The 15,530-nt window shown below is 55.6% G+C and overlaps 1 protein-coding gene and 1 long non-coding RNA gene across 5 annotated transcripts in view; one reads left to right on the top strand and one right to left on the bottom strand.

The window, feature by feature from the left end:
• Positions 1-15,530, bottom strand: part of LOC127055070 (uncharacterized) — a 34,499-nt gene that overhangs the window by 2,213 nt on the left and 16,756 nt on the right. The window lies entirely within an intron of this gene.
• The window catches only part of NDST1 (N-deacetylase and N-sulfotransferase 1), a 28,309-nt gene that overhangs the window by 4,284 nt on the left and 8,495 nt on the right, over positions 1-15,530 (top strand). Inside the window, exons 2-12 of one of the 4 annotated variants that reach the window (XM_050961525.1) lie at positions 5,204-5,686; positions 6,229-6,316; positions 7,438-7,596; positions 8,914-8,993; positions 10,258-10,443; positions 11,200-11,328; positions 11,970-12,152; positions 12,865-12,961; positions 13,377-13,500; positions 14,051-14,225; positions 14,763-14,933. In XM_050961525.1, coding sequence (XP_050817482.1) covers positions 5,204-5,686; positions 6,229-6,316; positions 7,438-7,596; positions 8,914-8,993; positions 10,258-10,443; positions 11,200-11,328; positions 11,970-12,152; positions 12,865-12,961; positions 13,377-13,500; positions 14,051-14,225; positions 14,763-14,933 — 1,875 coding nt within the window. The remainder of the gene's footprint in view (positions 1-5,203; positions 5,687-6,228; positions 6,317-7,437; positions 7,597-8,913; positions 8,994-10,257; positions 10,444-11,199; positions 11,329-11,969; positions 12,153-12,864; positions 12,962-13,376; positions 13,501-14,050; positions 14,226-14,762; positions 14,934-15,530) is intronic. The other 3 variants (XM_050961526.1, XM_050961527.1, XM_050961528.1) reach the window with 3 other exon arrangements.

Below are 15,530 nucleotides of genomic sequence, written 5' to 3'. Positions count from 1 at the left end.
TCGGCAAATGGCACTGCACCCCGAAAACGGGGAAGGTACTCGACCTGAGGTGCAGGACCCTAACTCAGGGAGCGGGGAACGCCCAGGGGCACGGTGCAGAGAGGCTGCGGCCTCAGACCCAGCCAGCAAGAGAGAGCCGGTCCCCATTCCTGTCCCAGCTGCTGAGTTCCAGGCCGAGTTGCAGAAAGATCCCTCCTTGCGGAAGCACAGGGACCGGGCTGACCTTAGTGCGGTACAGACCATGAGGAGAGGTTGCAAGGAGAGGTTCCTGTGGGAGAAGGGGTTCCTGTACCGAGAATGGGCTCCCCCAGGGGAAGTAGAGTCATGGGGGATCAGGAGGCAGCTGGTGGTTCCCCAGAAGTTCCGTCACAAGCTGTTGTACCTGGCCCATGACATCCCTCTCGCAGGGCACCAGGGAATCCGGCGCACCAGGCAGAGGCTGCTACAGAACTTTTACTGGCCTGGGGTCTTTACCCATGTCCGACAGTACTGCCAATCCTGTGACCCCTGCCAGAGGGTGGGGAAGGCCCGGGACAAGGGGAAAGCGGCTTTGAGGCCTTTACCCATCATAGAAGAACCTTTCCAGAAGGTAGCCATGGACATAGTGGGACCTCTCAGCAAGACGACCCGGTCAGGGAAGAAATACATCCTGGTGGTGGTGGATTTTGCCACTCGCTACCCCGAGGCGGTGGCCTTGTCCTCTATCGAAGCAGACACAGTGGCAGATGCGCTGCTGACAATTTTCAGCCGGGTGGGGTTCCCCAAGGAGGTCTTAACGGACCAGGGGTCCAACTTCATGTCGGCCCTGCTCCGGTCCTTATGGCAGAAATGTGGGGTCCAGCACAACTGGGCCTCAGCGTATCACCCCCAGTCCAACGGGCTGGTAGAAAGGTTCAACGGGACGCTGAAGATGATGCTAAAAACATTTATGAACCAGCATCCGCAAGATTGGGACAAGTACTTACCTCACCTGCTGTTTGCGTACAGGGAGGTACCCCAGGAAGCTACTGGGTTTTCACCTTTCGAACTGTTGTATGGAAGGCGGGTGAGGGGGCCCCTAGACCTGATGAGGGACGAATGGGAGGGGAAGGCCGCTCCCGAGGGAGAGTCAGTGGTGGAGTATGTCCTGACCTTCCGGGAAAGACTGGCCGAGCTCATGGGCCTGGCCAGGGAGAATCTGGCCCGAGCCCAGAGGAGGCAGAAGGTCTGGTATGACCGCACAGCACGAGCCCGTACCTTCGCCACCGGGGATCAGGTGATGGTTCTTATCCCCGTGAGGAGAAACAAACTCCAGGCCGCTTGGGAAGGGCCCTTCAAGGTTATCAAGCAACTGAATGAGGTAAACTATGTGGTGGAGCTGTCAAACCGGGCACATCACCGTCGGGTGTACCACGTGAACATGATGAAACCATACTATGACAGGGGGAATGTGGTGTTGGCCGTGTGTGGACATTGGGAGGGGCAGGGAGATGACCCCTTAGTGGATCTATTCCCTGGGACAAAAGCTGGTTCCCCCCTGGAGGCGATTCCCCTCTCTGAGCAACTGACCCCGGGCCAGCACGCTGAGATCAGAGGGGTGCTGCATCTGTACCGACAGCTGTTTTCCAACCAGCCTGGACGCACTAATTTGACTGTCCACCGGGTGGAGACCGGGTCACATCCCCCTATAAGATGCTCCCCTTTTCGGGTCACTGGTAAAACTGCCCAGGATCTTGAAAGAGAGGTCAGGGACATGCTGGCTTTGGGGGTGATCCAGCCGTCTTCCAGCCCTTGGGCCTCGCCAGTAGTGCTGGTTCCCAAGAAGGATGGGTCAATCCGGTTCTGTGTGGACTATCGAAAGCTCAATGCCATTACCGTATCTGATGCCTACCCTATGCCCAGGCCTGACGAGCTCTTAGACAAGCTGGGAGGTGCACGGTACCTCACCACTATGGATCTTACCAAAGGCTACTGGCAAGTGCCGCTGGACGCAGATGCCAGGCTGAAATCGGCCTTTATCACCCCTCTGGGGCTCTATGAGTTTTTGACCCTGCCCTTCGGCCTCAAGGGAGCGCCAGCCACCTTCCAGCGCCTGGTGGATCAGCTACTGAGGGGGATGGAGAGTTTTGCCGTGGCGTATATTGACGACATCTGCGTCTTCAGCCAGACCTGGGAGGACCACGTGTCCCAGGTTAAACAAGTCCTGGACCGACTCCGAAAGGCTGGGTTAACAGTAAAGGCTGAGAAGTGCAAGGTGGGGATGGCTGAAGTATCTTACCTGGGCCATCGGGTGGGGAGCGGCTGCCTGAAGCCGGAACCAGCCAAGGTGGAGGTGATCAGAGACTGGCCTGCTCCCCAAACCAAAAAGCAGGTCCAGGCCTTTATTGGGATGGCGGGGTACTATCGAAGGTTCGTGCCCCACTTCAGTGCCATAGCCGGCCCCATCACTGAACTGTGCAAAAAGGGGAAGCCAGACAAGGTGATCTGGACTGAGCAGTGCCAGGAGGCTTTCCGGGCGCTGAAGGAGGCTCTGGTTAGCGACCCAGTTCTGGCAAACCCAGATTTTGACAAACCCTTTATGGTGTTCACCGATGCCTCAGACACGGGACTGGGGGCGGTGTTAATGCAGGAGGATGAAAAGGGGGAGAGACACCCCATCGTGTACCTGAGTAAGAAGCTGCTACCCTGGGAACAAAGCTACGCGGCCATCGAGAAGGAATGCCTGGCCATGGTGTGGGCCCTTAAGAAGCTAGAGCCATATCTCTTTGGGCGACACTTCACTGTATACACCGACCACTCTCCCCTGACCTGGCTGCACCAGATGAAAGGAGCCAACGCCAAGCTCCTGAGGTGGAGCCTGCTCCTGCAGGACTATGACATGGACATGGTCCATGTGAAGGGAAGTGCCAACCTGACAGCGGATGCGTTGTCCCGGAGAGGGGACCCTGAACTTCCCCAGGTCACTGGGCAGAGTGACCCCGCTCAGTTCAGTCTCGAAGGGGGGAGAGATGTGATGCAGTAGGGACTGTCTGTGTGGGGAGTGGGAGAGCAGGGGAGGACTTTAGGAGATGGACGATGCCAGAGCCTGTAACCTGAGCTAGGTAAGGGAGGGGAAAGGTCAACACCTTTGCCCGGGAAGGGGACAAGGGAAGGGAGTGGCAGGAGGGAAGCAGTTTGAGTTTGGGCTTGGGGCTGTGTGGGCGGAATTCAGGGTATCCTAGCTAGGATCCAAGCACCCTGAAAGCCCAGAAGGACTCGGTGGAGGGGTCCTGACTGTGCCTGCAAGCTCTGCTGTAGCCTGTGTTCCTGTTGTCCAATAAACCTTCTGTTTTACTGGCTGGCTAAGAGTCACTGTGGGTCCCAGGAAGAGGGGTGCAGGGCCGGACTCCCCCACACTCCGTGACAATCGGGACATCTGGTCACTCTGTATTCACCTGTTTACACCAGAGAGAATCTGGTCCAGAATTGACCCCCCAGAAGGTCATAAATTAGTAGCTGATGAGACACTTTCTAAGCAGTGACCCCTGAGATGCAGAGAACCTTCACCTGGGAGTGCAGTAAATTCCCCGGGCCCTTGGGCCGAGCTATTGCTGGCCAGAGGAGAGGAACGGGAGCAGACGCTAGACAGTGTATTCAGCCTCAGGGCCAGTGGTAGAGGGAACCCTTGCTGCCTATGAAACCAATAGGCTAAGTATACAATACCAGCCCCAAGGGCTGCTGGCCTGCGTCCACCGGTGCAGCTGTTTTGGGAGGACTCTGCGGTGCCAGGAGTGCAGGCAGGATGAAGGCTGGCTGGGCCCACCCGTGGAGCGAGGCTGTCAGCATTCCAGATGTGCTCTCAGCTCGTGGGGGGCCAGAGGAATCTGCTCTCCTCACACACCCGGTGGCCTCCTGTCGACCCCACCGCCCCTTCAATGGAGGAGCCTTCCCCTGCTGAGCAGCGAGGGCTGTTGTTGAGTGGGATGATTGGTGCCCTCACGCCCTAGCAGCAAGGCATGCCCCTTTGTAGCACTTCCAGCCTCTGCTGTCCAAGGACGCCAGTGTTGGGGGACAAGCCAGCCCCGCCCGCCCAGCTAGGCAGAGACGCCTCTGGAGCAGCCCTTCAGACGCAGCTATTGGTTTTAATTAGCAGCTTGTGTGCAGATGGCTGGGCTCCAAACCCTGTGTGGGTGTGAATGGTGTGGAACAGGCAGGGCTGAGCTGTCCCCAGCGTTTGCATTCCCCAGATCAGACTGTCCAGGAACTCGGCAAGTTGCGCTCTGCACTCTTAACGCTTGCGCTGGAAAACTCCCCTGTCGAGATCCTGGTGCGGTAGTGTCTGCTGAATCTGGGCGGTTTATCAAACGCCTTGTCCTGCAGTTCTGCTCCCTGCTTTCTAAGTGTCTGCTGCTCAGTGTGTCTGACGAGTCAGCAGGCTCCTTTTGAGCCTCTGAAATGAGATCCTGTCTGGGATCCTCCATCCACATAGAGAGCGCTAAAACCTGGCAAGGGAGAGAAGCTTAAATGTCAGCAATGTGTCTGTAGAACAGCCCTCCCCCTGGAAATCTTCCTCTGCTCAGAACAGGGGTGCGTGTGCAGGGGCCAGAGTCCAGCAGGCCTGGGAGGTGCAGGGCGCAGCAGGAAGGGGGCTCTCGGTTTTAGGGGTAGGATCAACGCTCTAGGTTTGGTGCCCCAGCTGCATGACAGGCCATGTTGTCCGTGGTGCCTTACTGCAGGAGAGCACCAGGGAATGAAGATGGCAGAATTCACAGGTGGATGGTGGGGGACAGGCCAGTTCTCTCTTTTGCAGAAGAGGAGACGGCACTTGTTGCGTTGCATATGTCTGCTACTGTGCTCAGAGCCTGTGTGTGTGAATCCAGAAGGTTCCCCAAGTGCTGCTTCTGAGGGGGTTGCTGGGAAGCAGCTTGTGATGTGCTGCCTTTCCTGCTTCCCCAGCTTGTCCTGCCCGCCCCCTCTGGATCTGACCAAACCGTCCCCCCACCCTCCCGTCAGCCCTGCATTGCTGCCTCTACCTGTCCAGGTGATGCAGTCTGGGTAGGAATTGCTTCTGAGCGCAGCAGTGGCCTGGATCAGCCAGAGGAGAGTGTGGGGGAATGGCACACAGGGTGCTGCAAGGGAGGCGTGGGGATGTGAGTTGCACACCTTTAAATGCCATGGTGCAGCCTTCCCCTGTCCTCTCCCTCTGAGGCCTTTCTCATTCAGTCCGCGGGCTCTCCCCTGGCAGGCCAATGAGAACAGCTTGCTGAGTGCTCAGCTGAAGGGCTTCCCACTCTTTCTCCACTCCAACCTCGGGCTGAAGGACTGCAGCATCAACCCCAAATCCCCACTCCTGTTCATCACGCGCCCCAGCGAGGTGGAGAAGGGCTTGCTTCCAGGAGAGGACTGGACCGTCTTCCAGTCCAACCATTCCACCTACGAGCCGGTACTCCTGGCCAAGACCAAGTCAGCAGAGTCCATCCCGCACATGAGCGTCGATGCTGCGCTGCACACCACCGTGGTGCAGGACCTGGGCCTGCACGACGGCATCCAGAGAGTGCTCTTTGGGAACAACCTCAACTTCTGGCTGCATAAGCTGGTCTTCGTGGATGCAGTCTCCTTCCTGACCGGCAAGAGGCTCTCCCTTCCCCTCGACCGCTACCTCCTGGTGGACATCGATGACATCTTCGTGGGCAAGGAGGGCACTCGCATGAAGGTCGAAGACGTAAAGGTACCACTGTCCCAGCTCAGCCAGCCAGTGCTCTCAGGGGTAGGGGGGGCGGATTCTGATGGGACTAGGGATCCCTGGCCTTAGTGCACTTGGGCTCAGATCCCAGTGTGCACGGAGCAAGGGCTGGGGGTGTGTCTGGGACACTGGTGCATGGAGCAAGGGCTTGGAGGTGTGTCTGGGACACTGGTGCATGGAGCTCATTGTGCATGGAGCAAGGGCTGGGAGTGTGTCTAGGGTGCTGGTGCACAAGCTCGGAGCAAGAGCTGGGGTGTGTCTGGGGTGCTGGTGCGCAAGCTCGGAGCAAGGGCTGGGGGTGTGTCTGGGTCGCTGGTGCACGATTTGTGGCCCTAGTGAACTGACACTTAGGCTCTAGTGCCCTCAGAGCATCGTGGGGGGGTGAGCCCTTCCACGGGAGTGCTGTTGCTAGAGGACACGAAGCAGAAGTTGCATGGGTGACTCCCAACCCCAGTGTGCCAAAGGTGCGGGTTACTGCGCGATGATGCGTGTCGGGTACCAACGATGTGTCTTTCTCCATGCCATAGGCTCTGTTTGACACTCAGAACGAACTGCGCACCCACATACCCAACTTCACCTTCAACCTGGGCTACTCAGGGAAATTCTTCCACACAGGTGAGGCAGGGGAGCTTTGCCTCCAGCAGCCCTCGCTGTCCCTCTCCATTTTGGAGCTTGCTGGGCTGCAGTATCCATCCTGCACAGCTTAAAAACCCCTCAGGCCCCAGACGTCCGGGACTACAGAGAAGGCAGCCGTAGAAGACCCCTTCCCAGAGCTCTCTCTGTCTCAGAGAAGCGGGCCTCTGCAGTGTTGTATCACGGCAGGAGCTTGAAAGAAGGGGGCTCTGCCCCTTTAGTCTCTCCTCTGGAAAACCAAAGGAGCAGAACTCGAGGCATTAGCTGGCAAAGGCGTTGGCTGGGTTTGGCCAATAAGAATCCCTAGGGCTGCTCTAGGGTTGTCGAGCTGCGGGTGGCAGAGTACTTCCCACACTAGCCCCGTTCTACAGCCAGAGAGAGAGCAAGTACCTTGGCCAGTGGCAGGGTGAGAAGCCAGGCCCTCCCCGCTGGGCTCGGGCTCTCGTGCCTTCCTGGCATGTCTGGCCTGTGTCTCGCTGAATTGCTGAGTACAAGCCGTGTGAGTACAGTCGCAGAGTCACCACGTTCAGCAGTAGTTTCCCCTGGGCAGCGGGCAATGGGCTGCGATGCCAGCTGAACATGAAACCTAAACGGAGGCTTCGATAGAGGCTCGAACCTGTTAACAATATCTCTTCTTCAGCAATGTAACCATAGGAAGCCGATTTATCTGGGGGCTGGGGATTCGTGCTCTGCTCTAGTGGCTTATGCCATCCATCAGGACCTTCCGAGCTGCTGGGTGACAGAAGAGCCAGATTTCTCCCTGCTGCCTCAGAGGCAGGGCTAGCAAAGGTTGCTGAGGCCCAAACACGCCTTGGGTCAGTGTAAAGATAAGGACCCACTGCAGAATGACAGCAGTGCCCTGGGGGTTCTCCCACAGCTGCTCCTTTCCACTGGCCCTCCAGGGGTCCAAGCAGCAGCAGAGAGCACGTGTGAGGTCCTGTCTCTGAGCTTTTTGCTGCCTCTTGGATTCAGGATGGCAGTCCAAGCACCCCCACCCCCCTTAACGATCCCGTACCCCACCTGAGCCAAGCATTCAGGCTCTTGGTGAGCCGGGCTTTAGTGTGGTAGGGCTGCTGCTGATGATGGTGGTTTGGCCCCGGCAGGCACGGATGCTGAAGACGAAGGAGACGACCTGTTGCTGTCTTACGTGAAGGAGTTCTGGTGGTTCCCACACATGTGGAGTCACATGCAGCCTCACCTCTTCCACAATCAGTCCGTGCTAGCGGAGCAAATGACCATGAACAAGAAATTCGCTGTCGTGAGTAAGATGCCAGCTGGGGGGGGGGGGGTACTTAGCCGTGAGGGATGCTTGCTGGGCTGGGGAGTTAAAGATGGCATCTCAAACCCTTCCGCCCACCCAGTCTCGTGCCTTTCCTCCTGCCTTCTCAGGCCGAGCTCCAATTCTGTGGGGAGAATGGTAACGAGCAGGAGGAAGAATGCTGCATAAGAGCAGCAGGAGTTTGCTACCTTATCTCTCTCTCCTCCAGTTTGCACCCCCTGTCCTCCCCCTTCTCCTCCATCCTGCTGTGTCTGTGCAGTGAAACCTCATAAGGATGCTCTCAGCACTGAATCGTCTGGAACCTCTTTAAAAGACCCCCAAGTGTCTTTGAATAAAGTTTTGTTTGACCTTTAGTTCTCCATCTCCTACCACCAATGCAGTTTACTGGTTCCCTAGGCGGGATGCTAAGATAGGTTTCCTCATACTTCTCTATCTCTCTGGTCCTGTGTTGGAGGCTGAGTAGCAGCAGGAAGAGACTAAAAAGATCAGGTCAAAGATGATCTGAAATGTGAGTGGCCTCAAGAAGGCTGCCCTTGTGTTTTGTAACCCCATGCATAACTATCACGTGGCAGAGAGTTCCATGGGTGCTTACTTAAGCCAAAGGACTTGTCTGCACACAAGCTGTACTACTTTAACTATGCCAATATAGTTACACCAGTACAAACCCCGTCCCAGTGTGGACGCACTTATATTGATATAAAGGTGCCTTATAGCTAATTTCCAGGGAACAAGCCATGATGTAAGCACTTTTATACTGGTATAACTGCATCTACAGTATGAGTTGTACAGTATAACTATTGTGGCTAAAAAACCACACACATCTGAAATAATGATACCGATACAAAACTGTGTAGCGCTGTAGTGTAGATGCTTCCTACAGTGGTGGAAGGGGTTTTTCCTTCCCTGCAGTAAATCCACCCCCTCAGGAGGCGGTTGAGGGCAGAATTCTTCCGTTGCCCTAGTTTGACCGAACCATGTCGCGTAAGGTCGACGTTTTTCCCACCCCTGAGCGAGGCAGTTAGGTGGATCTAAATGTGAAGTGTAGCCCTGGCCCAGGGCTAAGGCAAAGGGTTTGTCTTCACTAGAGTTTTAACTGGAGGCAGCTACCACGTTGGCAAAGGCTACTCAGGACCTGCCCCAAATGTTTGTTCCAGACTACAAACACTGGTTCTTCATTGCCTGGAACGAATGAGTGGAGAGCATCCAGAGTCACTAATCCAACGGGTTCGCTGCGTCCAGTGAACAGGAAATCATGTGGGAAGTCTAGGGTAGACACAGCCACGGGCCTTGTCTTCCCTAGGTGAAAGGATACGCTCTTACCTGGAGGGCACTCACACCAGGCACAAGCCTAGTGCAGACAAGGCAGGCTGTCGTGTTCAGGTGAGTTAGTCTTTATCTTGACCTGGGAGCCTGGGGTTTATCTCGACCTGCTAATTCAGATGAAAACTACAACCTGCCAGGCCTTTGCTAGGCTTTTACCTTGTGTTCGTTAACTCAATTAGCAATCCACCTTTTTTCCATCTGCAGAAGCTAGTAGAATTAAAAAGCTGATTACTCAGATTACATGAATAATAAGTGCTCCCCCCCCCCCCTTCCCCAAGGTGGTATGAGCTGGGAAAAGCCTGTCTGTATGTCCTCAGGCTTCAGGGCATCAGCCAGCCACTAAGGGTACATCTGCACAGCAAAAAGGGTGAGCTGACTCGGGCTAACACATGGCAACTCAGCTTTTAACTTGGGTTAGCAGCTTGACTTCAAGCCTAGAGGGGAGCTAGCAATAGCCAGGTGTACTCTGGGTATTTTATATCTTCCTCTGGAGCATCTGGCCACTGTCACAGACAGGATGCTGGGCTAGATGGACCATGGGTCTGATCCAGTCTGGTAGTGCCTGTGTTCTGTGTTTGGAGAGAACTTCTACAACCTATAAAACATCGACACCCTTTTGTGTTGGTGGAGGGAAGCATGTGGTGAGAAGCGACAAGTAACATTTTATGTGGGGAGTGAATTGTATTCACCCCCACCCCCAAAGGGTTCTGAAGTTTCCAGTGGCCCATTGTGTTAATACGCTCGCCGTTCTGCTTCTGAGCTAAGGGTGGTCTCATTGGTTCTGATAAGGTTGCTAGCAAACCAGCTCTCATCCCCTAGCTGAACCTGAACTGAACCGTGAGCCAAAACCGGGCTGAGACCCAAGGGGTTCAGCTAAGCACTGCGTTCTCTCCAACCCAATGGGAGTTTTGCCTGTTGTTGTTCCAGCCCAGTGCGATGACTCAGCAGCCCCAGCCTGGGGGATACTTGTCGCGTTGCCCAGCTGACAGCCTTGGAACAGCAGGGCATGACTGAGGTGCATTGGCCGGGTCGTGTATGGTCAGACCATGCACCTGCAGCGTACCTGGCTCTCGCTGGGGCTGGCTCTCACCTCTGCCAGTCTGGACAAAGCAAGGAGCTCAGTTGACCACGCTCCCCGGGCACTAGAATTGAGAATTCGGCCTCTCTTCCTTGCTAACCCAACCCTGTTAAAGCAAAACCCGGAGTGATGTATCTGTCCATGGAAGAGCTCCCCTGAGCCCCTTTAGGCTTCTGCTGGGTCATTTGTAGTTCACTGATTCTATAGCTTAGCGCAGTCACCGTCCCTCTCCTCTCCCATCAGGAGCATGGCATCCCCACCGACATGGGGTATGCTGTGGCACCCCACCACTCCGGCGTGTACCCCGTCCACGTGCAGCTATATGAAGCGTGGAAGCAGGTTTGGGCAATCAAAGTCACGAGCACAGAGGAGTATCCCCATCTGAAACCAGCCCGCTACCGACGGGGCTTTGTCCACAATGGGATCATGGTAGGTGAAACAGGGCATTGGGGCTATTCCTTGGGCCCCTCCCTGCCCTAAACCTCCCACAATCAGCTGGGTTGCCAGCACAGCTGGCTCAGAGGATTCCCGCTAAGACATGGAACTCTACGCCACTAAGTGACCGGTTTGAACGTTGCCCAGCAGTGGCTTTCAGCTGTGAGCATCTCTTTGGGCTGCAGGAAATGGGATTGCTGCATCTCAGCCCCAGCCTAATCCATCACCACTGTTGCAAACCACTCCCTCCATGGCTGTTTCAGCACAGAGGCCGGTGCAGGTGGATGTGGCAGGGTGGGCTAAATGGACTGGTTTGGCTCTGTGGCTCAGTTAGCAGGAGAAACAAGACCCAACTTACTGCTGCTGACCGAGTCACCTCTGCAGTGCCTCCAGGTGTGGCTGCAGCTGCTAAGTCCCTTTGCTACAGAGCCGCCTTTTCTTTCAGGAGATCATGGTAATGATCTAGGGGTATTCGATCCCAAAAGACCTCCCAGAAATATGTGCATGTGGTTCAGAGGTCAGGAGAATTTCCCCCTCCCCAAAGGGAGTTGGAGCAGCCCAGCTCTGTCCCTCCTGAGTAGAAGAATCTTGTCGGGGGGTTTCCAGGTGATGTTGAGACCAGTGCTAATACCTGGCAGGTTGACACCGGCGGATCTTCCCTTAGTTTGGCATGGTGAGGCAGGAGCACTGGAGCTGGATTTCTGGAGCAGGCTGCGCGATTCCTTGGCTCTGACTCCTCTCTGTCCCCAGGTACTCCCGCGGCAGACCTGTGGCTTGTTCACGCACACCATCTTCTATAACGAATACCCTGGCGGCTCCAGTGAACTGGACAAGATCATCAATGGAGGGGAGCTGTTCCTGACTGTGCTACTTAACCCTGTGAGTGCTGCCTTCAGAGTGCTCTGCAGGGCTTGGAACGGCCCCTTGGTGCACTCGGGCCTTCCCCTCGGCTGAGGTAGATGAGTTTCCCTGTGACTCCGATGGCCAGGGGCGCTCAGCCTGTGGTCGAGGAGGATGGGCAGGATCTTCTCTGAGAGCCTAGTGTGTTGGCCCTCGAATTGGGCTGGCCACAGAGTGATGTAAAGGCTTCCTCTGCAGCACTCCTAGTGAGAGTCAGAGACCAGACAGAGGCCAAGTCTTCTTCTTGCCTTTTTCTCCCCAAATTGGGGGGCTCAGGTCCATCCATAACTGACCCTGCTTGGGCTGGCAGCAGGGTCTGACCCAGGGACATTCAGTACTAAAAGCACGAAACTCTGCTGCTTGAGCTAAGGCTGGTGGCTGTGATGTGAAGCAGCCATGAAAGGAGGACAGAGACCCTTGCTCTCCTAATGGGTGTGTTACACGTCCAGGGTCCCTCGACTTTTCATGTGCACCAGTCCCTGTTTGTTCCTCCCAATTCAGAGCTGGGCCCAGGACTCCCCAGTGTCGAGAGCCACACTAAAGTGCGAACTAAAGTTGTCCTGAGATGGACTCAGAGCGCTGACTAACTCCTGTCCTGTCCTCTTGCTGCTCCATTCCAGATCAGTATCTTCATGACCCACCTGTCCAATTACGGCAACGACCGCCTGGGTTTGTACACCTTCAAACACCTGGTCCGCTTCCTCGGCTCCTGGACCAACCTGAAGCTGCAGACGCTGCCGCCCATGCAGCTGGCACAGAAATACTTCCAGATCTTCTCCGAGGAGAAGGATCCACTGTGGCAGGTACAGAGGCTCCACTGCCAGTCTGTTTGACTTGAATGGGGGACAGGAGGCTCAGGCCTGCCAGGGAATTAGGGATCGCACCAGGCGCAAACCAGGCTGGATTTTGTTCTATTGTGAGTGAATGTGGCTCTCTTGAAAGCGAGAAGCCAATCAGCTAGGCACAGTGCGTGCGATGCAGAGTGCGAGGTTCTGCTCACCTACTGCCTTCCTCCTAAGTGAGAATCCATGCCAGGGTGGACAACACACTGAGTCCTGCTCTGGACCATATCCCTGTCCCAGGGCTCACAACATGAGTTCAGAAAAGGGTCTGTGATAGTAACACTCAGATTCTACATATCCATGGAGCTCAAAACTCTTTACAAAGGAGGGTAAGTTTCATTAACCCCATTTTATGGCAGGGAAACTGAGACATAGAGCGGGGAAGTCACTCAGCCAAGGTCACCCAGCAGGCCAGTGGCAGAGGTGGAGTAGAGACCAGAACTCCTGACTCCTAGTCCAATGCCTTGCCTGCTTGTTAGCTGTAGGGGTTTCAGCTCTGTGCTGACCTTCCAGCAGTCTCTGGCTCTCCCTCCTCATTTCAGCCTTCGCACCCATCATCCGTGAAAACAGGTAGTCTTCACTATATTTATTAAAGGCCTATGGGGCATCGAGGCCTCTCCTCCCAGACGCCCCCAGGTTGCACTTCCTCGATCCTCTTACTCCTGTGTTTCAGGATCCCTGTGAGGACAAGCGGCATAAGGACATTTGGTCCAAAGAAAAGACATGTGACCGGTTCCCAAAGCTTCTCATCATCGGACCTCAGAAAACAGGTACTCCATTTCCCCTCCATCGAGCTGCGCAGCTCAGAATCGGTGACAGACGACACAGCCAATACCAGCACACACAACACCGTTTCAGCTGTGCTATCGCATCAGTTGTGCCATTTCTCTTTATTCGGGGGATTGTCTGGTTCTCCATCCGGTGCCTCCCTGCATTCTGCCTACCAGGGCAGGTCTGAGCTGGTATTGTTCCTCTAGCTGGGTCCTAGAACCTCCATCTCTTCCTTGGAGGACGGCAAAACCTACCTATGCTGGGCTGGAGTGGGAAGCTGAACTGGGTGCCCCAAACGGCCATGCATGGGGCAGCCTGTGGCAAAGAAGGGAGGAAATGTTGTCTGGTTCGCCAAGGCACAGGGTGGTCACTGCTGTGCCCCCAACCTCGGCTCTGCTTCCTTTCCATTTAAAGGGACGACAGCCCTCTATCTGTTCCTGGGGATGCACCCGGACCTGAGCAGCAACTACCCCAGCTCGGAGACTTTTGAGGAGATCCAGTTCTTCAATGGAAACAATTATCACAAGGGCATTGACTGGTAGGCCTTCGTTCATGCTACCCCCAGCCGGGGTCCCAGAGTGTCCTGGGGGTGGGGGTAGCTGCAGGCTTAGTGAAGAACTGTGCATGGGGTTTGCCATGTGACTTCGGCTCCCAGGACCAACACGTCAGGGCAGGAGTCCAAAATTCCCCTAGCAGACTGTCTGTCTGTCTGCCACGAGACACCCATTGAGCCAAGCAGCCCCTTGGGTGGTGGGGGTTGATCTATACATGACAGTAGAGCCCCGGGTCCTGGCCACACCACACATGTCCCCTGAACCAGTTCCATCACTGTTCTGATCTATAAAGTAGACGGGACCTTCCCCACATGCTGGAGCCGGAGCCCTAGACTGCTGGTGGTCAGACATGAGGTGGCTGTTCAGAGCAGCTGCGGGGGTTGATGGGTAGCGTGTGCTGGATCCTGAATATAGAACGCCTGATATACAATAGTTGGCCTCCGTTGTCTCCAGGGCAGGGGACCAGGTATATTTCTCTGTCGCCCTCCCCGGGTGCCCTCTCTTCCCCCGCCTCATGCAGCGACCTCCCTGCAGGTACATGGAATTCTTCCCCATCCCCTCCAACACCACCTCTGACCTCTACTTCGAGAAGAGCGCCAATTACTTCGACTCAGAAGTGGCCCCCAGGCGGGCAGCCGCGCTGCTTTCCAAGGCCAAGGTCATCACCATCCTCATCAACCCTGCAGACCGGGCCTACTCCTGGTACCAGGTGAGCTGCTCGGCTGTCACCGCCTCTCCGCAAGGCGGCTCCTTATGCTCTCGCTTGGGGCTGACTCGGGCCAGAGCATGGCATTGTGCGCTGAGTGAACGGAGAATCTGCTGTCTCGCGCTGGGTCAGGTGCGCTCTGCACTGTCCTGTGGGATGGCCGCAGGTTGGCAGCCATGGCAGGGGTCCTGCTCTGCACCAGAGGAGATTGGCATCCTCAGGCCAATGCTCGAGGAAGAGGTGATCCAGTGTTGTGTTGAGTTAAGTGTGGGATGTCATAAGCTGTTCCCTTGGGGGCTGGGACTCTTCCCCGGGGAAGGGAAAGAGCCCTACAGAACAGGATGTAGTGTACGCAGCGTATCCCACCATTCTGTGCAAAGCAGCAAGCTAGATGCTGGTAGCCCAGTGACTGCTCTGGCACTCAGAAACCTCCCAGGAGCTCACACACAGCCTTGGACTTGGATCCCGGTAACGCTGGCCACGCCGCTGGGGTTTTGTCATGCTGCCTGAGAAACTAAACCGGTTTGCTGCTGTTAACAGCACCAGCGAGCTCATGATGATCCAGTCGCTCTGAAATTCACCTTCCACGAGGTGATCACAGCTGGGCCTGAGGCTTCTCAGAAGCTCCGAACGCTACAGAACCGCTGCCTGGTACCGGGCTGGTACGCCACCCACATTGAGCGCTGGCTGAACAGCTATCATGCCAACCAGGTAGGAAGGACAGAACCTCTGGGAAGTGTTCTTATTGCAACCAGCAGTGCGGAGAGCACTCCCTCTGCGGGGGGAGAAAACAGCGATACACCGCTTGGGCATAGAGTCCATTGTCAAAGCGCTACCGTGGGATTCGTGGACCACAAATAGCATCCTCTCTCTACCCAGCCCTGGTTAGGGGAAGCCGTGATCCAGAACTCAGCATAACGGGATGTCTTTGGGGCCTGTGACTGTTTATGGCCCACAGCATAAAACCATCCTCTTCGCCCAACTCCCAGTTTCGTGGTTGTTTCTCACATCATGGGGGTGAAGTTGGCAGGGAATGTATTAGTCTCTCTTCTCCTCTCATATCCGTTGCGTTGGAGAAAGGGTGTGTGTTTGTGCAATGTGGGTGAGCGCACGAGTGTGCAGAGAGGTGTCAACCCATCAGAGATACATCTGGCTCCAGGAGCTCGGCCTTCAGTCTTACTTTTGAGCTCTCAGACACTCGGAAAGGGAGTCAAAAACTGGAATTATGTCACAGAAAAGGGATTTTTGAAACTTGTCCAGAGCAGGAAGGAACCAGAGTCAGTGTGGTTATGGGAGGGGATGATTATG

This window comes from Gopherus flavomarginatus, chromosome 7, assembly GCF_025201925.1.
Source record: "Gopherus flavomarginatus isolate rGopFla2 chromosome 7, rGopFla2.mat.asm, whole genome shotgun sequence".
NCBI classification, from domain to species: Eukaryota; Metazoa; Chordata; order Testudines; family Testudinidae; genus Gopherus; species Gopherus flavomarginatus.
This window is presented reverse-complemented; position numbering and strand designations above follow the sequence as displayed.